The sequence below is a fragment of the Chiloscyllium plagiosum genome, unplaced genomic scaffold, assembly GCF_037043375.1.
Source record: "Chiloscyllium plagiosum isolate Xiang-an unplaced genomic scaffold, Cpla_swu_hap1 HiC_scaffold_14, whole genome shotgun sequence".
Taxonomy (NCBI): domain Eukaryota; kingdom Metazoa; phylum Chordata; class Chondrichthyes; order Orectolobiformes; family Hemiscylliidae; genus Chiloscyllium; species Chiloscyllium plagiosum.
The window spans coordinates 47,892,162-47,914,829 of NW_028270152.1; the positions used below are offsets into that span (position 1 = coordinate 47,892,162).

General features: G+C 40.3%; 1 protein-coding gene across 2 annotated transcripts in view; it reads right to left on the bottom strand.

Annotated features, from left to right (window-relative positions):
* Positions 1-22,668, bottom strand: part of lrig1 (leucine-rich repeats and immunoglobulin-like domains 1) — a 121,269-nt gene that overhangs the window by 64,805 nt on the left and 33,796 nt on the right. For both annotated transcript variants that reach the window (XM_043708289.2, XM_043708290.2), the window contains exons 2-3: positions 9,508-9,579; positions 7,578-7,652 (exon numbers count right to left, since the gene is read on the bottom strand). In XM_043708289.2, coding sequence (XP_043564224.2) covers positions 7,578-7,652; positions 9,508-9,579 — 147 coding nt within the window. The remainder of the gene's footprint in view (positions 1-7,577; positions 7,653-9,507; positions 9,580-22,668) is intronic.

The following is a 22,668-nucleotide window of genomic DNA, read 5'->3' on the forward strand; positions in this document are numbered from 1 at the left end:
TACTTACAGATCAAGCTAATATTTCTTCAGCAACAGACTTTATTTCAAAAGATTTTAAAAAATAAAGTGGATGAAGAAATGTTGAAGTATGAAAATAATGTTTCAAATTTAAAACAGCAACCAAATCCAAAATAACATGTTAAGATATGATCAGAAGTAGGCCATTTAGCCTATCTAGGCTGTTCCATCAGTCAATGAGACCATGGCTGATTTCACAATTGAAAAACGTTACTTTCTTGCCTTCCTCTTCCCATAATCCTGGTCTCTCTTACTGATTAAAATTTTGCTTCTGGCAGCCTTAAAAATTACATGAGAGAACAAATTTCCCCTCATCGGTCTTAATTGGATGATCACTTGCTCTGAGGTCATGCCTTCTGGGCCTACATTCACCCACAAGGTGAAACAACCTGCCCAGATCCATGAGAAAGTGAGGACTGCAGATACTGGAGCTCAGAGTGTAGTGCTGGATGCAGGTCAGGCAGCATCAGAGGAGCAGGAGAATCAATATTTCGGGCATAAACCCTTTTATCAGGAATGAGGTTTGTGGGTCGGGGCTAACAGATAAAATGGGAGGAGGGTTTGGGTTGGAGTTGGGGGTGGGTAGCTGGGAAAGCGATAGGTGGACGAAGGTGAGGGAGAAGGTGATAGGTCAGAGGGGGGTGTGATGGACAGGTCCAGAGGGCGGGGCCGAGTTGGAGGCTTGGGACTGGGATAATGTCGGGGGAGGGGAAATGAGGAAGCTGTTGAAATTCACATTTATCCCGTGATATTGCAGGGTCCCAAGGTGGAATATGAGACATTCCTCCTCCAGACGTTGCGTGGTAATAGTTTGGCTGTGGGGAGGCCCAAGACCTGCATGTCCTTGACAGAGTGGGAGGGAGAGTTGAAGTGTTCAAGCACGGGGTGGTGGGGTTGGTGGGTGCGAGTGTCCCAGAGATTTTCTCTGAAATAATCTGCAGGAAGGCGTCCTGTCTGCCCGATGCAGAGGCGACCACACCAGGTGCAATGGATGCAGTAGATGACATTGGTAGAGGGACAGGTAAATTTCTGAGGTATGTGGAAGAATCCCTTGAGGCCTTGGACGGAGGTGAGGGGAGTGGTGCGGGTACAGGTTTTGCACTTCCTGCGGTGGCAGGGAAAGGTGCCAGGAGTGTGGGTGCGGGATGGTTGGGGGTGTGGACCTAATGAGGGAGTCGCGGAGGGAATGATCTTTTCGGAATGCTGATAGGGGTGGGGAGAGAAATATATCTCTGGTGGTGGGGTCCTTTTGGAGGTGGCGGAAGTGGCGGAGGATGATGCTTTGTATGCGGAGGTTGGTCGGGTGGAGGGTGAGGACCAAGGAGGTTCTGTCCTTGTTGCACTAGGAGGGGTGGGGTTCAAGGGCGGGGGTGCATGACGTGGAGGAGATACGTTGGAGGGCATTGTCAACCACATGTAGCGGAGGAACAGGTGGGGGGTGGTGCCGGTGTAATGCCGATCCTGTCAAGTCCCAAAGAATCTTGCATGATTCAATAAGGTCTCCTCATTCTTGTAAACTCTGCGTACAGGCCCAACCGACTCAACCGCGCTTCACACCTAGGATCAGTCCAGTAAACTTTCCCTGGACTGCCTCTCTTTCCATTACATCTTTCCTCAGAAAAGGGACCCAAAACTGCTCATAGTATTCCAATTATAGTCTCCTTGATGCCTTCTATAGATGTAGTAAAATCTCCTCATATTTTATTTCACAAGGAATATAAAGACAACATTCCATTTGTTTATTTTATTTATTAACTTTGCCTTCAACACCATAATTTCAACTAAATATCTCTAAATTCCGAGACCGAGGACTCTGTTCTCCCCCTCTGCAACTGGATCTTCAACTTCCTGACCAGCAGACTGCAATCAGTTAGGATAGGTGACAACACCACCTCCACAAATAATCCTCAACACTGGTGCCTCACAAGGCTGCATACTTATCCCCTAACTACATTTCTTATATACTCACAACTGTGTGACCAACTTCTGCTCTAATTCCATTTACAAATTTGATGACAACACCGGATAGTGGGCCATATCTCAAAAGACAAAACAGAGTACAGGAAAGAGACCGACAGCTTAATGGCATGGTGTAAAGACAATGATCTCTCCCCCAATGTCAGAAAAATGAAGGAGCTGGACATTGACTTCAGGAGATGGAGTAGAGGACACGTGCTTGTCTGTACCAAGGGTGACGAGGTTGAGGTGGTAGACAGATTTAAGTTCCTAGGAGTACATGTCACCAACAATCTATCCTAGTCTACCCAAGTCAGCGCTACAATCAAGAAAGAACACCAATGCCCCTACTTCAGAGGAAGTGTTTAGTTCCATTAGCTTCCCTAGCACTTTATCTCTATTGATTGCATAGTAGTTAATTAGCTCTCTTTCTTTTGCCTTTTGATTATTTAGTAATTTTGGAAAGTTGTTATTGGCTTCTACTATGAAGAGTGATGCAAAATATTTATTCAAATCCTCCGATATTTCCTGGTTCCCTATCATTTCCCCAGCCTTGTTCTTGAAGGTATCTACATTAATGTTGGCCTCTCTCTTCCTTTTATATATTTAAAGAAGCTTTTGCTGTTACTTGTAAATTTACTCTCAAAGATTATCTTCTCTCTTTTTTTGGTAATCTTTCCCAAACTTCTGGTTTACCACTACTCTTTGCCACATTGCATATATTGTCTTTCAATTTGATCATAACCTTAACTTCCATGGTCAACCATAGCTTATCCTTGTCTTCGAATCCTTCTTTCTCACTAGGATATATGAAGTTACTGTGAGCCATTTGTTTTTTTAAAAGATGTGCCATTGCATCTTTGCTTCTAAACCTCTTTTCCAGTACACTCCAGCGAGCTTTGCCCTCATTCCTTTGAATTTAAACTTTGTATAGTTGCTTCCAAACCAAGATCCTCCCTCTAAACTGAATGCTAAATTCTATCATGTTCTGGTCACTGTTTTCTAGGGTATTTTTTTGTCTCAGTTTATTTATTAATGCTGCCTCATTACACATCATTAGATCCAAAACAGCCTGATCCCAGTTTGGATCCACAACATATTGTTCTTGGAAATTGTCCTGAATACAGTGAATTCTTCCTTGTGACTACCTCTGTCAATCTACAAGAAGATCTGGTTCTGTTTCTTCATGGTTGGTATATGAGGTCTAACTCTATAAGTTTGTTAATGGAGTTCGGGTTGAGTGCCAGGCTTTCAGGAATTCCCATGCATGTCTCTGCATTCCCATGCATTAGCTTGTCCTAAGATGGATATATTGTCCCAGCTGAATTGGTGTCCTTCGTTGTCCATGTATATGGATACAACTGATAGCTGGTCATGTCTCTTGGTGGCTAGTTGGTACTCGTGTACCCTAGTGGCTAATTTCCTTCCTGTCTGCCCTATGTAGTACTTTTGGCAGTCTTTATATGGTATTTTGTATATAATGTTGGTCCTGTTGATTGTGGGTATGGAATCCTTTATACTTGTTAACAGCTGTCTTGGTGTGGTACTTGGTTTGTGGGCAACCATGGTGCCCAGGGGTTGGGGTGATCTGTTCGTCGTTTTTGATATGTCCTCAATGTATGGCAGTGTGTCTGGACGTGTTGGGTCTTCACGCTATGGACTGTCGTGTAAGTATTGGTGACTATATTTTCTCTGAAGACATTGTGTGGGTGTTCTTCTTCTGCTTTGCACAGCTCCGGGGCAGTGTAGTGTGTTATGGCTCACTTGAACAATGTTCCGATGCATCACTGTTTGGGTGTTACAATGGTTGCTGTTGTACACTGGGGGGGCATGTCAGAGGTGACCACTGGACTGCTCCGATCGCTGGGTGTCATGGTGACTCAAAAACCAACTACCACAGTACGACTGCTACTAACAAGTAAGAGAAATTGAGGACTGCAGATGCTGGAGATCAGAGTCAAAGAGTGTTGTGCTGGAAAAGCACAGCCTGGTCATGCAGCATCCAAGGAGCAGGAGAGTTGACGTTTTGAGCATAAGCTCTTCATCAGGAATGCTGGCATGGGGGGTTTTAATCTACATGTCGATTGGTCAAACCAGGTTGGTTAAGGCAGCCTCGAGGAGAAGTTCATTGAATGTACCCGCAATAATATTCTTGAACAGTATGTAATGGAACCAACAAGGGAGCAAGGTATCCTAGATTGCGTCCTGTGTAATGAGACAGGAATAATTAATGATCTCATAGTTAGGGATTCTCTTGGAAGGAGCAGTCATGGTTTGATTGAGTTTAGAATACAGATGGAAAATGAGAAGATAACATCCAATACCTGGGTCTCGTGCTTAAAAAAGGAGACCACAATAGGATGAAGGAGGAGGTGGCTAAAGTAGATTAGAAGCAAAGACTTTATGGTGGAAAAGTGGAGGTCTTTCGAAGCAATTTTTCAAAGTGTTCAGCAAAAGTATATACCATTGAAAAGGAAGTACTGTAGGGAAAGGGGTGTCTAAGGAAATACTGTAGGGACATGGATGTCTAAGGAAATAAGGAGGCTATCAACAGAGGGATCAATTGTTGCCAGTTTGTTGATGGAGGTGGTGGCTGATGGTGATAGATCGGAGCAGATAGATGGGAAGAAAGATTGGCAGGTAGGACAGTTCAAGATGGCCATGCCGAGTTGGATCTGGAATAAAGGGGGGGGGGGGGGAGATGAGGAAACTGATTAAATCGACATTGATTCCGTATGGCTGGAGAGTCCCAAAGCAGAAGATGAGGTGTTCTTCCTCCAGTCGTCAGGTAGCTAGGATTTGACAGTGGAGGTAGCCAAGGACTTGCATGTCCTTGGCAGAGTGGGAGGGGGAGTTGATATGGTTGGCCACAGGGTGGTGGGGTTATTTAGTATGTGTGGCCCGTAGATATTCTCTGAAATATTCCGCAAGTTGGCATCCTGTTGCCCAATGTAGAGGAGACAACATTGGGAGCAATGGATTCAGATTAGGTGTTTGGATGTGCAGGAAAATCTCAGCCTGACGTGGAAGGATTCTTTGAGGCCTTGTATGGAGGTGAGGGGAGCGCGATATAGGCACAGGTTTTACACCTCCCGTGGTAGCAAGCGAAGGTCCCGGGAATGGAGGGTGTGTTGGTGGGGTCGTGGACCTAACGTGGAGGGAATGGTCTCAACAGAAAGGGATGGGGAGGGAAATATATCTCCGGTGGTGGGGTCTGATTGTAGGTGGCAGAAATAGCAGAGGGTGATGTGTTGTATCCGGAGATCGGTGGGGTGGAAGGTGAGGATTAGGTGGGGGGGATATCTATCCTTCTTGCAGTTTGAGGGGTGCAGTTCAAGGGCAGAGGTATGGGAAGTGGAGGGCATTGTTGACCACATGGGAGGGAAATTGCAGTCCTTGAAGTAAGAGAACACCTGGGATGTTCTGGAGTGGAACTTGTCCTCCTGGAAGTAGATGAGGTGGAGGCGGAAAAAGTGAGAGTAAGCAATAGCGTTTTTTTTTGGGGGGGGGTTGGGAGTGGTGGTGTACTCCAGGTAGCTGTGGGAGTGGAAGTAGATGTCAGTGTTGAGTAGGTTGCTGGAAATGGAGATGAAAAGGTCCAAGAAGGGGAGGTAGGTGTCTGAGATGGTCCAGGTGAACTTGAGGTCAGGGTAGAAGGTGTTTGTCAAATTGATGAACTCTTCAACCTCCTTGTGGGAGCACAAGATGGTGCCGATACAGTCAATGTAGCAGAGGAAAACATGTTGAATGATGCCAGTGTAACTACGGAAAATGGACTGTTCCGCATACCAGACGAAGAGGCAGGCAGAGCTGGGGCCCATGGGGTGCCCATGGCTACATCTCTGCCCTGAAGGTGAGAGGATTCGAAGGTGAAATTGTTGAGGGTGACAACCAGTTCAGCCAATCCAATGAGTGTATTGGTGGAAGGGTACGGGCTGAGCTGGCGGGAGAGGGCTTGGAGACCTTCATCATGGCGGATGGATGCATACAGGGGCTGGATGTTTATGGTGAAGATGAAGCATTGGGGGCCAGGGAACAGAATGTCATAGAGGTAGTGGGCATGGGTGGTGTCCTGACTGTATGTGGGGAGATCCACCAAGAGGGACATGATAGTATCAAGGTATGTGGAGATAAGTTCGGTAGGGCAGGAGCAGACGAAAACGATGGATCCACCGGGGCAGTCAGGCTTGTGGAGTTTGGGCAAGAGGTAGAACCGGACAGTGCAGAGCTCCTGGATTATGGGGTTGGAGGCTGTTGATGGGAAATCCTGAGGTGACGAGGTTGTGGATGCCAGTTTTCCTGTAGCTCACATAGTAATCCAGAGATTATTACCTTAGAGATTCTGCTTTTTAATTTGGCTCGTAACTGTTCAAAATCTGTCAGCAGATCTTCCTTTTCATTACTAACAAAATTAACCATTAAAGTAACACAAATTACAACACAACATTCAACCATTCTGCTGAATGAACCAAATACAAAACAAAGTTTTTTTCAGATATTGCAATCCACACTAAAGTTATACTCCTAGTATTCTACAAGTAGATAGATTACACCTAATGACTCAACCATCTTGCTAAGTAAAAACAATGACTGCAGATGTTGGAAACCAGATTCTGAATTAGTGGTGCTGGAAGAGCACAGCAGTTCAGGTAGCATCCAAGGAGCTTCGAAATCGACGTTTCGGGCAAAAGCCCTTAATCAGGAATAAAGGCAGTGAGCCTGGAGCGTGGAGAGACAAGCTAGAGGAGGGTGGGAGTGGGGAGAAAGTAGCATAGAGTACAATAGGTGAGTGGGGGAGGGGATGAAGGTGATAGGTCAGGGAGGAGAGGGTGGAGTGGATAGGTGGAAAAGGAGATAGGCAGGTAGGACAAGTCCGGACAAGTCATGGGGACAGTGCTGAGCTGGAAGTTTAGAACTAGGGTGAGGTGGGGGAAGGGGAAATGAGGAAACTGTTGAAGTCCACATTGATGCCCTGGGGTTGAAGTGTTCCGAGGCGGAAGATGAGGCGTTCTTCCTCCAGGCGTCTGGTGGTGAGGGAGCGGCGGTGAAGGAGGCCCAAAACCTCCATGTCCTCGGCAGAGTGGGCGGGGGAGTTGAAATGTTGGGCCACGGGGCAGTGTGGTTGATTGGTGCGGGTGTCCCGGAGATGTTCCCTAAAGCGCTCTGCTAGGAGGCGCCCGGTCTCCACTTTTGGTGCATTTTGAGTGGTAGCTTCATGAGTTTTTGCTATAGGAATGCCTGACAAAATGACTTAAAATGTCTATCATGCAGAAATAATTGGCATAAAATCACAGAAGGAAAATCAGATACATATAAGTGCCAGAAATAATGTAAGAAAACATGACTGTGTGCAGTAAGTCTTTAATAAAAAAAGGAACATCGACTTTACTTCCTTGAGAGAACAGTTTCCGGGATGCAATTCTAACAAGAAAGGAAATACTGTTTTCACTTTGAAGTTGCACGAATGTACCAATACAATTTGAATAATTACAGACTTTAGTAAAGTCACAGTATAATAAACATGTTTTAAATGAGCTTATAAATTAATTTAAAAATTGGACATCAACACACTGAGCACAAATAAACTGTTAGCAATGACTCACAAATAGAGGAACACAAGACTGGCTGAAGGAGGTCCTATCTCAGGGATTGCAGTCAACTCATTATGATCAAGTCGTCTGCAAGAGAAAATAAACAAAATCCATGACGCATCTCCCTTTTTATCCTTTCACTTTACAAGTATTACCTGAATTATATGCCATGTAATCTACAGCTCAATACTTCACTGTCATTCCTTAACATTTCTGCTCCTATTTGTCAGCGTTCCCTCTTATTCACATTCAGAAGAGTTTGAAAACACATTACTTAGAATATCATTATCAGTACCTACCCAATAACAGTACATTAAAAAATTCAGTTTTTTTTTTCCACTTTAACATTTTAGTAAAATATAAAATGCTGATAATCGGGTAGTCCTAGGTGGGTGGATGGTTAGGAAAAGCAATAGCAACAGAGAAACATTAAGAAAAATAGCTCAATGGAGTTACATAGTTCTAAAATGATTAAGGAGGGAGGTTTAACAGGTTAAAATGTCAAAATATTCTCAGCCTGAAATAATCAAGTTTTCAAATTAACAGCCAGTTTTTTAAAAACAAGTTTTAACATACAAACAACTTGCATCTTCTTGCTGTTCAATTGTATAACACAAACAAAACTCCAAAATATCTCGTGGTATTATGTTTTTTCAGTAGTAAATTTAATTTAAAAAACTGTAATACAGCAGGGTTTCCTCAAACAGTAATGGGCAACCACTTCAGAAAAAACTTATTTTTCATATAATCAAATTATGTAAAATTCAAAAATCTCTGTGTGAATAATCAGAAGCTGTTCTAAAAATATGCTTTAAGTGTATTGAAAAATACACCAAATTCAAACACTTTCAGTAAAATTCTTAAACTTTCCAGGTAAATGAAACAGAGCAGGAGAAATCAGCAGATAACCTGTTATATGGAGAGTAGTTTCAGAATGAGCAAGAGTGGTACCCATCTGAATATGGCCGAGTCCATGAAGGAAGAAGGCTGAATGAAAACAGAAGAGTTGAGCCGGTAAAATCCCTACAAAAGGATTTTGCTAACAGAGATCAGACAGTGAAATGGAAAATGCTTTGAAAGTGAAAGCAAGTCAATTGGTAAAAAGGAAAAGAAAAGTCACTCCAGAATTTGAAGTGAATCAAGATTTTATTCCTTTACTCATTCAATTACATAAAAATATTACTGTTTAGTGAGTGGCTCTAGCACAGCACATTTACGCAATATACACAAAAGAATATGATCTCTTGTTCTACATGACTAAAAAAAAATACACTGAGCTGAGATTAACACAGCATTTAAGAAATATAACTTAAATATCAGATTTTAAGTCACTCATCAAACAAATAACATTAACATTATATTGGCTTTTCATCCTATAGGAAGCATAGCACTGCCACAGCAACAGCTGAATATTGAAAGAGATTAGAATGTGAGGCCAATAGTCCTAAGCATTCTTTTCTTATAAATTCTTTCCATTTCTCTCCCTCCTCAAAATTTTAAATGAAATTTGGATATATCTGACAAGGAGAACAAATTTAAACAATTTGTTTAATTGTTCAATTAAATTTCTTGAACTTCGGCTGATTTTCAAACCAAGTTTTCAGCTCCAGGAACATTGTAGTCCTCTTGCTCAATTTATCAACTTTTAACCTGTTGTTAACTGGAAAATAACTTCTAAACATGTCGGTCTTAAAAAACTTCTGAAATTATTACATTAGCAAATAAGCAGCTACTAATGTGGAACTACCAAGGTTAATCATTTAGTTCGCTTATACCAGGCAGCAAAATCTTGCTTGCATTCAGAATCAAAATAACTACATTTAAAAAGTAAATAAATGAAAGGCTGTAAAAAAAAAGCATAATTTCAGAATATTTAAGCCTACTTTCATAACATACAAACAAAAAACTGTTTAGATGTACAACATTAGTTTTAATTACATACATTTCACGAAGGCTGTGCAGTTCTGTGAAAACAGAGGGATCAATTGTTGCCAGTTTGTTGTAGCTCAGGTTTCTGCATAAAAGATACATGCAAATCAGATAATGTTCAGCAGAATTCAGCTAATCCTATTAAGACTATATCAATGGCATGGTAAGGCAGTTTCATTCAAGCAAATTACAAATCCTACTATGCTAGCTGTTTCAAAAGAAAGCTAATCAGCTATAAGAAGTCTAGTAATTTCTCTTTAAAAGAAAAATCATTGTTCATAAATTCCATTTTTTGTGTTTTCAATAGTAACTTACAAATCATCAGCAAATTTTACTTCAGCAATCTTTTTTTGGGCCAGAACAACTGCATCTCAAATTTTCACTACCATGAACAAATTTCTTTACCTCTTAACAGCAACATGCTTTGAGACAGCACACCAAAGGATTTCAAACTGAATAACTGAGAAAATGGACAGGCCAAAAAAAAAAGTAACAAAAGTGCATAACCACAACGGGAGGGTTCACACTCCAAGGAGGTCCTTGGAGGAGGTGAGCATGATGGAAGAGCTAACCAATTTAAGGATGGGGATAGATTTTTACTGCTGAGGAAGAAATAAAAATCTAATAAGATTAAAATATCAGGAAAGATCTGAACAGGAATACTGAAGAAAGCTACAAAAAAAAAACCCAAATGTAGTCAAACGTTAGCAATTGTTGGCATACCATAACTGTTTGCCCGACACTCTTCAAAAACAAAGCCCAGAAGCTTATCAACTGCCAACTATAGAAATGCATCTTGTTTACCTCTGGGAGAAGTTGGTCAGTCCAATAGCAATTGCTGAAATCCAGCATTCTATTTCATTACTAAGTGTGGAGTCATTTAACTATTACATTTTTTTTTACTTCTCATGCCTTTTTTTGCACTCAATCTTGGTAAAGTTCTAATATATGCCTTAAAACAGAAAAATGAATAAGCTAACAAATGATATAATACAATGTGATTCACTACCTAGAATTTGGAGCCAAATGTGTGAAGAAACTAATTCCTACTGCTGTCTGAATGGACTTACTGAAACATCATTCAGCAATGTTTTTTTAAAAGGACTGTTGTCAAATCATCAAAATAATAACAATCAAGGAGACTGCCTTGTGATCCAAGATCCTTAATGCACCACTGACCTTTAAAATCCAGGCCTTTGTAATGTAGTCTTGCCACATCAGTACTAGCACATTGCATCACCATGAAGTCCATAAACATCAGCACAATGGTGTGTCAATTTTAATATCATCTGAGAACTGTATACCCAGGCTTGGAGCTGGATTTTCATATTTGTGGACACCCCACAGATCTTACAAAAAAAAGAGGTAGGATTTGTTCCAGAGATCAGACCTGGGAGAGTATCCTTCATAGAGGCTGGCCACCTGAACTCAGTGCTGAGTACAACCAAGGTCATGTTTGCTCCAGCAAGAGTGTTAACCTGTGGACTAAGAGTTACTAATTTATGGAAATGCAAATAATCATAATGGGAAGGTACACAGAACTGCCAAGCTGCAATTATTGAAAAATCCATATCATTAAAATTAAGGAAAAAGTAATCAGAGTTGTCATGAACGGAAAACTAATCTGATTTACATTAGCTGGTCGTTCACATGACTGCAAGGGTGATCATTTTTGATAATTTAAAGTTTGGCTGTTTTCAAAACCTATGATTATCCCAACAGGAATATTTCATGCTTATAATCTGATTGACAACTGTATTTTTGTTGAAAGTACATACCTAAATTTATGGACTATACAGCAAAGCCTCTATATCTACAAGATCATGACTTGCGAATTTGGCTAATCATGCCAAAATGTAACAACCAAATTCAACATCCATGGACAAAACTTATATCTGCAATTTTTAACCTGTACTCTTAATGGGCTTCGAACTTGTGAATCTCATCATTCTTAGGAATGGAACCCTCGCGGATACGGAAGAGTATGTGGAGAACTGGAAGATAGTGAATTGCTTGGATATTTTCTGGATTAAAAAGGATATTTTAAAGAAAGGGTTTACAGGGAACAAAATGTTTCTTGGAAATTAGGTGAACAATTTAAATGTGGGCTGTGATACAGTAGCTGATACAGAAAGTCAAACAACTTCAGAAAAAAAAACAGAAAAGCAAAGCTGTTGGAAAGAGATGGATTAATGGTCATAAGTGTCAGAGCATCATACTACACAGAACCAGACCCTTCGGTCCAAATCGTTCATGCTGACTAGGTTTCCTCAAACTAAACTAGTCTCATTTGCCGGTGTTTGGCCGATATCCCTCTAAACCTTTCCTATTCACATATCTGTCCAAATGGCCCTTAAATGTCATAACTGTACCTGCATCTACCATGTCTTCTGGCAGTTCATTCCATATTCACACCATCTGAAAAAGTTGCCCCTCAGGTCCCTTTTAAATCATTCTTTTCCCACCTTAAAACTATGCCCTCTAGTTTTGAACTCCCCTATCCTGGGGAAAAGAATTTTGCTATTTGCCTTACATAGGCTCATGAGTTTACAAACTTCTATAACGTCACCCCTCAACCTCCTACACTCCAGGGAAAAAAGTCCCAACCTATCCAGCTTCTCCTTATAATTCAACCCTCAAGTCCCAGTAACATCAGAGTAAATCTTTTCTGCATCCTCTCCAGTTTAATAATATTCTTCCTATTAGCATGGTGACCACAACTAGAAGCAGTACTCCAAAAATGGCCTCATCAATGTCTTGTACAACCACAGCACAATATCCCAACGCCGATACTCAATGCTCTGACCAATGAAAGCAAGCCTGGGTCCCATGTGATCTAACTTTACTAACCATCTGCCATGCGAAAACGTATTGAAGGCCTTGCTAAAGTCCACGTAGACAACATCTAGCGATCCACCTTCATCTATTATCTTGATCACGTCTTCAAAATAGTCCATCAAGTTTGAGACACACACAGTTTCCGACACACAAAACTATGCCGACTATCCCTATTCAGTCCTTGCCTCTCCAAATGCAAGTAAATTCAGTCTCAGAATCCCCTCCAACAACTGACGTGAGACTCAATGGTCTATAGTTCCCAGATTTTTCTTTACAGCCTTTCTTAAAACACAGGAACGTTAGCTTCGTTGCTCTTTTGCCTTTAAAAGGTACAGTAGAAACTCGTTGGATTCTTCTTAACCTTATCTGTCAAAGCTATCCCCATACCCTTTTTTTTGGCCTTGTGTGTGTGTATGTGTGTGTGTGTGTGTAGGGGGGGGGGGGGGAATGGGCTTGTTTCTCAAGTAGAATCCCTACAGTGTGAAAACAGACCATTTGGCCCAACAAGTCCACACTGACCTTTGAAGAGTAACTCACCCGAACCCATTCCCCTACCCTACTACTGCACATTTACCCCGGCTAATGCACCTAACCTAGACATCGCTGAACACTATGGGTAATTTAGTATGGCCAAATAACCTAACTTGCACAGCTTTGGATTGTGGGAGGAAACCCACGCAGACATGGAGAGAATGTACAAACTCTACACAGACGGGTCGCCCAAGGCTGGAATTGAACCCGGGTCCCTGGTGCTGTGAGGCAGCAGTGCTAACCACTGATCACCTGCACCAGCTTCTTCCCCAACCCTGAGCGACCACGCCACCCCATTACGACAACTACAGCAAGTCTGTTCCAAGCAGCTATCAAGAGGTCCAGAGGGGCAACGTCTTGGCAGCAGTGGGAGAGGAATCACAGGAAGCAGGGTTCCCCGGACTGTTGCCTGTGTAAGGCCGAAGGACCATCTTAGAGAGTAGGAGAGGACTGTGCCTGATAGTGAATCTAGGAGGAGGCCGTTTTGGTTTTGATCTTGATCAGCACAGTTTTCAAATGTTAGAATTTAACAACATAAATCGTAATGTTTTGCATGCTTAAATCTAAAAAACCTTAAGGGAAGGTCAGATTTGTTTTTGAAAAACGGGAGCTGCTTCTTGTAGGCCTTAAAATAGGCACCAAGTTCTCCTAGTACAGAGTGTGAGCAGCAAGGGTGTGCAAGGGTCTTTAAGACAAGTTAACATTTACTAATTTTTAAAGGAGCAAAGATGGCAGTCAGTTGAGTGGTATGCTCTTCCTATCAGATGTGGGGGATCAGGAAACAGTTGACTGTCTCAGGAGACCACGTCTACAGCAAGTAGGGGCACAGAGTGTGATGTATAGTAGGTTCGGAGAAGTGGCCACACCACAGGTACAGTCAGATAGAGGGGTGACTGTCAGAAGGGATAGGAAGATAGTCAGAATGCTCACGTGGCTACCCTCTTTCAAAAATTATGCTGTTTTGTATACTGCTGTGGGGTGAGGGAGAGATGGCCTCAGAAGAAAATAGCAGTGGCAGCCATGTCTTGCCATTGCACACTTTCCCCAGATCCAGGAAGATCAGACTTAACCTGGTGCAGAGTCTTCTCCCAATCGGCAACTCTGCTGGTGCTATCCCTGTAGTTGCATGTGGAGTGGTCCTATAATTAAATAAGAACCACGGTAGCTTGGTATCTAGCGAGGCCGTAGATGGTTTCTTCACACAACCTTCTGATTTCTCCTTACGGGCAAGAGTAGATATGCAGGTTAGGTGAATTGGCCATGCTAAATTGCCCGTAGTGTTAGGTTAAAAGGGGTAAATGTAGGGGTATGGGTGGGTTGCGCTTCGGCGGGTCGGTGTGGACTTGTTGGGCCGAAGGGCCTGTTTCCACACTGTAAGTAATCTAATCCAATCTAATCTAATCTAAAGTGATACTTGGTGTGCCTTGCAGAATCGTGCAATTGCTTTCTGATCGACAAGCAAGTTGGCTTTGGCCCTACTGATAATCCTAGACCTTCCTGGAAGACTTCCAAGTATTTAATTGAGACTTCACTTAGACAGCCATTTTCTAACTGAGAAGTGTTGAGCCAATTGCTCGCAACCAATTTCACCCCATTGAGCTTGGGCCCAAGCCATTTACTATGAACAGTGATAACTGAACCAGCTGTTCTTCATAAGAGAACAGAATCAAAGCTATACCCTGAATCTGTTAAGTTTTCCCAGTAGATTTTCAACCTAACTGAGGTGTTGTGTAAACTTAAAGTCTGGAGTCCAAAGTGAATTTTGGTGAAAGCTGGTTCTGCGATCAATGACATCAACCTCCATTAGAACCGGTGACCATTTTTCCAGATATTTATTTTGATTGGTTCTGATCTGGATGTTGCTAAGCAATTTAACTGTTCCAAGCCAGATGTAGGCGGACTTCTCAACAGGTCTGGCAGCATCTGTGGAGAGAAATCACAGTTAGCATTTCAGGTCCCGTGACACTTTTCAGAACCGTTCTGAAGAAAGGGTCACCGAATCCAAAATGTAAACATTGGACTCAAAATTTCTCTCCACAGGCTGCTAGACCTGCTGAGATTTTCCAGAAATTTGTTTTTGTTTCAGATTTCCAACATCTACAATTCTTTTAGTTTTTTTTGTAGGTCCTGAATAACCTCCTGGCTATCGACATTCAAGTCACTTTACTTAAGTCAAGTTGAGTAGAATGCTGTCTCGGGTCTGATTACCAGCAGCAACTACAATAGTTTGCTGACCAGGATCCTGAAGAAAGCTTTAACAATTTGGCCAAGGTTTGGCTTTAGTTTGAGCATTTTGCAATGAGCCAACCTACAGTCTGATCAGGATATATCCTGAGTGATGCTATGTAAATGCCAGCACACAAGTGTGTTTCCCAAGCTCTTTCAGACTGGCTGTGTTCCCTGCTTTTGAATACCCCGCAACTCTCATACTCCAGAGAGGCCAGAACCCCATTACCAAATCACTCTTTATTTACACATGAACAATCCTTGACTTTAGTACTGCTTCTTCTGAGTCAGTTATTAGAATGCCAGCATCTGTCAGTCCCAATCAGAGAACTCATTCCAAGAGGTCCAGTTGGCTGACCTTGTTACAATCACTACAAAACACACCACAAACAGATTATTAAAAGAATAGATGCCTTTGATGTGAAGTTATAACACAGCTAAGTTTCGAATGGGCTTTCATGAATCTTTTTTAAATGATCATGAAGGCTGTAATTAGGCATTTAGATTGTTGTTTCATTTAATCTCAGCAAGGTTGTTGAGATCTACACATGGTGCATACTAGTGTTGGCAAAAAGTTATAAAGACAGAAGTGGTGGGTGAGGAACATGGGATTGCATGAAAGATATGAAGATTCATGGTGGTCGGTGGATGGCATTAGTTGGCATGGATGGGTTTGACGATGGGCGAGAGCGCAATATTAAAGCACAACAACAGCGGCTAAGTTCCAGCAGGCTCTTTAAACATACCACCTGATAGCCTGCAGCCACCTGAGTGTTGAGCCCTGGCTCCACCCCACACCAGTTCTCCTGTACCCATTCTGAATTTCTAACATAAATCTAGGTCTAAAACAGGATACCTTAATATACAATGCAAATCTGCAAGAAACCAAGAAGCAATGAATGGACCAGGTAAACTTCGTAGGCCTTAAAAACCTAAGCCTAAGCTGAAGATACATTGACATTTCATGCACTATTTCCCAAACTGAAATAAATGCAGTTATTATAAGCATGAATAATATAAAGTTCGGAATCAGTACCTAGATTTCAATCTTGTATGGCCCAGACACTCTAAAATCAAATTAAAAGGATTAACTGTTCTTTCTGATTACTACAAGGACATTAGTGTCTCACTGTGCAGGTACAGGTGCAGTGATAAACGTCTCACTCTATCTGAACAAGGAGAAAGAAAAGATAAGGCAGCCCAAGCTTTCTAACCACTTCAAAAGAATCTGACAATGGAAAGATTAACTGTTGCTCAAGATAGCCTTGATGTTAAGCCAACCAAATCAACAAACCGCCAACATAACTGCTAAATCAGTGACACTAATCCCTCTGATTTTCAGCAATAGACCATCCAAATAATTTCCTGAAGAATCATTGAAGGTATTTTTTTTGGAGGGTTAGCAATATAGCAATTCTCTAGGTGCAAATATTATTTCTCAATAATGCTGCTTATTTTTGGGATACAAATATACCATGGAATGAGAATTGATGTGCGAGTTGAAGGAGAGGAATTAGTCAACAGAGCTATCCCCATTTTACACAAAATCTGACTTCTTACTTAACGCTACATTAAAGCAGTGGGCAAGCAGAACATGACAGCTGCTAGTATTACTGAAATGCCAATTGCAATTTATCGACTGCTTATTTTTGAATCCTTATCCAAACCCATGAGGAGTGATTATTTTTGTAAATGCCTCATTTTTTTTCTAAATGAAAATATGCACAAGATAAAATCATATTTGCAGTAAAAAGTCCTCTCAACTTACATTTACTATTTGCAATTCACAAGAACAACGTATCTGATTTTTCATTTACCGTTAATTGATCTTCTTTGCATTGGAACATGAAAACAAATATATGTACTTTAGGAATGCATACTTTTGGAGTTTACATCACTGTGATCAAATGTTTTATTGGTAACATGCTCAAAAAAAAAGTGAACAAAACAACAGCAATAACCTGCCTGTAATAAAACATCTTTATAGAATAAAAGTAAACAGTCAGAAACCTAACCAAAAAAGAGCTCTTCATAGTGTCAAGAGCAAAGACAACGAACAAGAAAATGAGCCAGAAACAGGAACAGCACACACAGTATTCAAAGAACTACGATAAAATTTTGGGCACCCAGCTCAGGAAAGATACATAAACTTTGGAATTTCTCGATGATAAATGGGTTAAGTAGCATGGGTAGGCTGCAAAACCTTGGTGTTTATTTTTCTTAAGTTTAGAAGGTCAAGGGATGATTAAATCAAGGCATTGAGTTGATATAAGGAATATTTCTGCCTCTCAGATAGTTAGGGTTTGACAGAGGAAATAAGGATAAATTACTTCCACTGGCTATAGGGTTTGTCTTGGATATCATAAATTAAAGATGATCGAAATAGCTAGGGACATGAGAATTCTACGTACAGCAGGTTATGCTCTGAAATGACAATGTCAAGGAGATTCAATATAAATTTTCAAAGTGGTATTGCATACTCACTAGTGGACTGAAAAAAAAATCACAAAGCCATGGGGAAAGAGCAAAATAGTAAGACTAACGACACTGGCTTTCATAAAGGCAACACAGGCACAATGAACCAAATAGTCTACTTCCATGTTATATGATTCTATGCTTACAAAGATGGTAGCAACATTCTTAGGCAAGGAAGTCAAATGAGAAGAAGAAAAATTAAGTAAATGGAACTGAGGTACAGATCAACCGTGATCAAAGAAAAGCAGAGTAGGCTCAAGCAGTTGACTCTTCATCCGGAATCATACTGAAGCGGCCATGCTACATATTTCAAATCAAGTGAGCTTTGTGCATTACTTGGAGATTCTAGGTTTGGAGTTGTTAGTGGCCAAGTCTCAGTACATGATCAACTACTACAGCCAGTTTTCCTGTTCTTCATTTGGCCCAGCTAATCATTTTATCCCCATTGTGACCACGCTCAAGATCAGCTCCCATTTTAATGACATGGTTCATTTAAATTCAATCTACAACATGTTGTATATTCGATATTAGCATTTTTGTTTGCCTAGCAGCTGTTAATTCTACATTTGACCCCATCAGAATACAATTATATTTCTTTCTTTCATTTCTTTAAAGAATAAAAGTCAAGCACTGCCTCGAAAAAGTGCTATACTAAAAATATGACAATGTATTAAAAGTTAGTTATGGAGCTTAATCTAATTAGCAAATATAAGTCTTAATTATATTTGTTAACTGGATCTTGTGTACGACTTTAGGAAAGAAAAGAACTGAGCCAACTGACACAAAGGCTTGCTGCTCTGTCATGTCCCCACTGCCTCCAGCACAAATTGGTGATATCAACCATTCACTTGGATCCAAGCAGTGAGAACATTCAAACATCTATCTCATTCAGGATGGACTAGGCCCCTTGATTAGCACTCATTGTGAGATTTAATGTCTCTATCATCCACAAATGCAGTCAGCATAATCACAAGACATACATCTACTCTATGTTTCTTCTCATTGAAAGGGAATGGGCACAATCTCTACTATCTCTAAGTCACATATTTTTGTTCTTTGAAGAAACAGCAATTTGTCAATAAACAAGAATTTCTTGTCCCACACACAGGACTGTAATCACAACTAAATGCTGAAGCAAAAAGGTGATCTAAAAATTCCTTCTTAAGCTAAATAGAAATGGGAAAAAAATCTGGCCATTCAAAGTTCACTCCAAGAAAGTACTTTAAACAAATCTGAAACAATGAGACAGGTATTCAAAGTAAAACAGAGAAGTGAAGATAGGAGAATTTTAATTATATTCTAACCATGCTAAAAGAGGTAAATATAAAGGCCATACATAAGTAGCAATTAATCATAAAAATCACTTGCACTACATTCAAAACACTCAAATAATAGCATATACCCATCTGACTGAGGATTTTTTTCTGCTCAAAAATGATGATTAAACTGACAATTTAAGCAATTTAAATAAAAGAGCTTCTGTCTTTTTGATAGTGTTGGTAAAGGACCTTCTTATGGCACAGTGGTAGTGTCCCTATCCCTGGACCAAGACACCCAGGTTCAACTTTTAATGAACAAATAGAAGGTAGTCATTAATTGGATCCCAAATACTATTAAGCTACATTGATTTAAATTCTATGGAAAAAGCCCAACTGAGATATGCTGGTATCCATATTCCACACAATCTCCCTTTAATCTCAGTCCATCAATACATCATGGAGTCACAAGTCATCTTTCAGCCCAGTATATCTGTGCTAACTCTCTTTTAAAAAAAAGAAATCTAATTGGTAGCCCCTCCACCCCAGTTCCTACACTGATCATTCACCAGGAGAGTCTGTAACCCTTTCAAATATTATGCATTTAATCTAACTTCTACAATGTCTCAACTAATCCATTAGATTGAGTGTTTCACACTCAAATTATTTGGATAGAGATGCTCACCCCAAATCTTATCAGACTTGTCAGTGGCCATCTTATGTTTTGTCGAGAGGGTGGTGCTGGAAAAGCACAGCAGGTCAGGCAGCATCCAAGGAGCAGGAGGATCAACATTTTGGGCATAAGCCCTTCATCAGGAATAAGGCTTATGAGCCAAGGGGGTAGAGAGATCATATTTTGTGGCATTTCTTGGACTGCTGCATAAATGGAAATACCCACTCTACTTTAAAGCCATTGCGGATATTTGTAATTTAAAGCTAACTATCAAGTCAACTCTGCATTCTCTCAGAGTTCAATATTTTCTGCCAACTGTCCTCTTATTCCTAATTGAGAAGTTCAAAAATTTTATTTTGCCTTTTCTCCATTACTTCAATATACTTCATGTAAAATGAAATGCACAACTGTGCAAGTACTCTGGGTGTAGTCTAACCAAATTTGATCAATTTAAGTAACTTCATTTCTAAAGGCATAGAAGTCAGAAGTTAAAAAATCACAACACCAACAGGTTTATTTGGAAGCACTGATTTAGAAATTTAGAAAGGAATTATTTCAGCTTGATATGGATTTGTCAGTCTAATTTTGCTAAAATTAAACTATAATGGACAAAACATTTACTGCAACCTGTATAATATTTCATATAACATTGGAAGATAGTGCATTTTGTTATAATTGGAGCGATATTATCCACTTCTGTTTTATTCACAAAAAATCATTTTGAAATATATGATAAATTACAAGATTTCTCCCAAAGCAGGTAAATGTAACGGGCACACAAAATTCAGGATTTTCACCAGCTCAAAATAACATAACTCCAATCAGAACTTATGAAAGGAAAAATCACTTATGAAGTGAATGCTGCACAGAATGGAGTAGAGGTAGGGAATGACTAATAGAGGAAGCTGAGAAATAAATAATCAAAGCAGAGGGAAATTAATGATTTCAAACAATTGCAAACTAAGAATATAGAAGCAACACAACAAAAAGATGCTAAATGCAAGGGAAACAATCAACCTTCTTGGGTTATCACTTCACAAAAATTCAAATGGTTCAATACATCATAACACTGCTGTTTCAAGAAGAGGACAGAACTAGGAAATCCTAGTTGTATAACACTCCTCCAGCTTCCCCAAAGTCTGTCTAGCATTTGCAAGGCAGAAGTCAAGGACATGATGGAATACTCTCCATTTGCCTCCAACACTCAAGAAATAAGACATCATCCAGGTTGAAGCAAACTACTTGGTCAATATCACATCCAAGCTAAATAAATATCCTCCCAGATCCCCAGAAATTTAAGATCTCGAGATTAACAATCCAGCGATAATACCACCAGGCCATCACCTCCCCAAGATGCACTAGAGTTTGCCCAGTTTACAATTTATTTTAACTAACAAATAAGCTAATAAAATTAATGGTCATAAAGTATAATCCAGCACCAATTTTCTGAACAAGATCTGTAGAACAAAAATGCAGTTGATGAAAATCAGTCACAACTTTGCAAATCAAATCACAGAAAACTAAAATGATATGTACATATGATTGTTCCTAAAACTTGTAATGCAAATCAAAAAAAAGTATCAAGGTAACCAAGAGAACTAGAGTTCAATATCGCTAGCAGATAAAATGTACCATGAATAAGGGGAAAGATTAAACATTTATCCCACACTTAAGTATGTCAGTGTCAATTTATGGGAAGAAAGTCATGCCAAGTATGCTACTAGAATTATTTGAAAATCTCGCAGACCAATAAAGAGGAAATTACTCAACATTATTTATATATTGTCACAAATATTTGAGAGGGTGGTGCATGTGTGGAATGGGATGCCAGAGGAAGTGATGGAGGGTAGAATAATTGCAACATTTAAAATGCATCTGGGTGTGTATATGAATAGGAAAGGTTTGGAGGGATATGGGCCAGGTGTTGGCAGGTGGGACTAGATTGGGTTGGGATATCTGGACGAGATGGACAAGTTTACCGAAGGGTCTGTTTCTGTACTGTACATCGCAATGACTATTACTCTAATTCCACTCAGGACAATGCTCCAGATGTGTTGAAGGAAAGACAAAGAGGATGAAAGGAATTACTTAAAGAGCATCAGAACTCAATTACCAGTTACCACAGAGGAAGTAATGGGAATGTCTACACAGAGCTACATTAGCACAAAAAGAAATGCCAGTTTAGTGTAGTTCAGCAAACCATATTCTAGCCATCAATTCCAAAAGAGACAATTGACAGGAACAAAGCTGAGTTCACTGATATATCAGTACATGGGAGAAAACAAAGAGTGCATAACTATTAGGATAAAAACCTGATGCATTTAGTTAGTTAAGCCAATGAACTGCAAAGTGGCAAAAAAAATTAAATGTGGATAATTGTTAGATGAGGATGCAGAATGAGGGCATATTGTTAGTTTCTTTTCCCGAGGTTTCACACACGAGATGCAACTTGCACACACCAACTTCTGCAAACAACCTGCACAAGCCAAGTGACCCCCTTTGACACTCATTTTAAACGTGCAAAGTCAAGTCAGAGAGAACCCGAACAAAGGAAACACATTCCTCTTTATACAGGCCAGTTGATAATGCTCACAGGTACTCTGGCCACTCCTCCTCCTCCCCCCACCTACCACGTTACCCCAGGTACAATGGCAGGATGAGGTCATCCTCAGGGATAATATAAATGTAAGTACCCTAATCCTGGGGAATCATTATGCAAATGATTTCCTGACTCAATGATTCCCCAAGAAAATGTAGGTGTGATATACTTCAGTGTCAGGGGATGATCACATAAACGATGGCTATGAAAGCATTTTTGAATGGAAGGGACCAAATGAATTTAATTGGATAATAGCAGAATAGTAGTAAATGGCTGCCCAAATGTGAATTACAATGGACAGTCATCCACATTCCTGCATGCTGTGAGACAGAATGTTGCCCCCACCCACTTCCAGAACATTCAGCTTTTTGGAGAAAGATAGTACAGTTTAACACTTTAACATTATATTAATGTCCAGAGAGATAGTACAATTTAACCTTTTAATATTATAATACAAAATAACTACTACTGGAATACAGATGCCACACTTCACAGATGTTGTGCGAAGGTGCATGGATAACTTTTGAAAACTACCAGAAAAGATACACAGCAATAGCACATAAAATGAACAAGAGC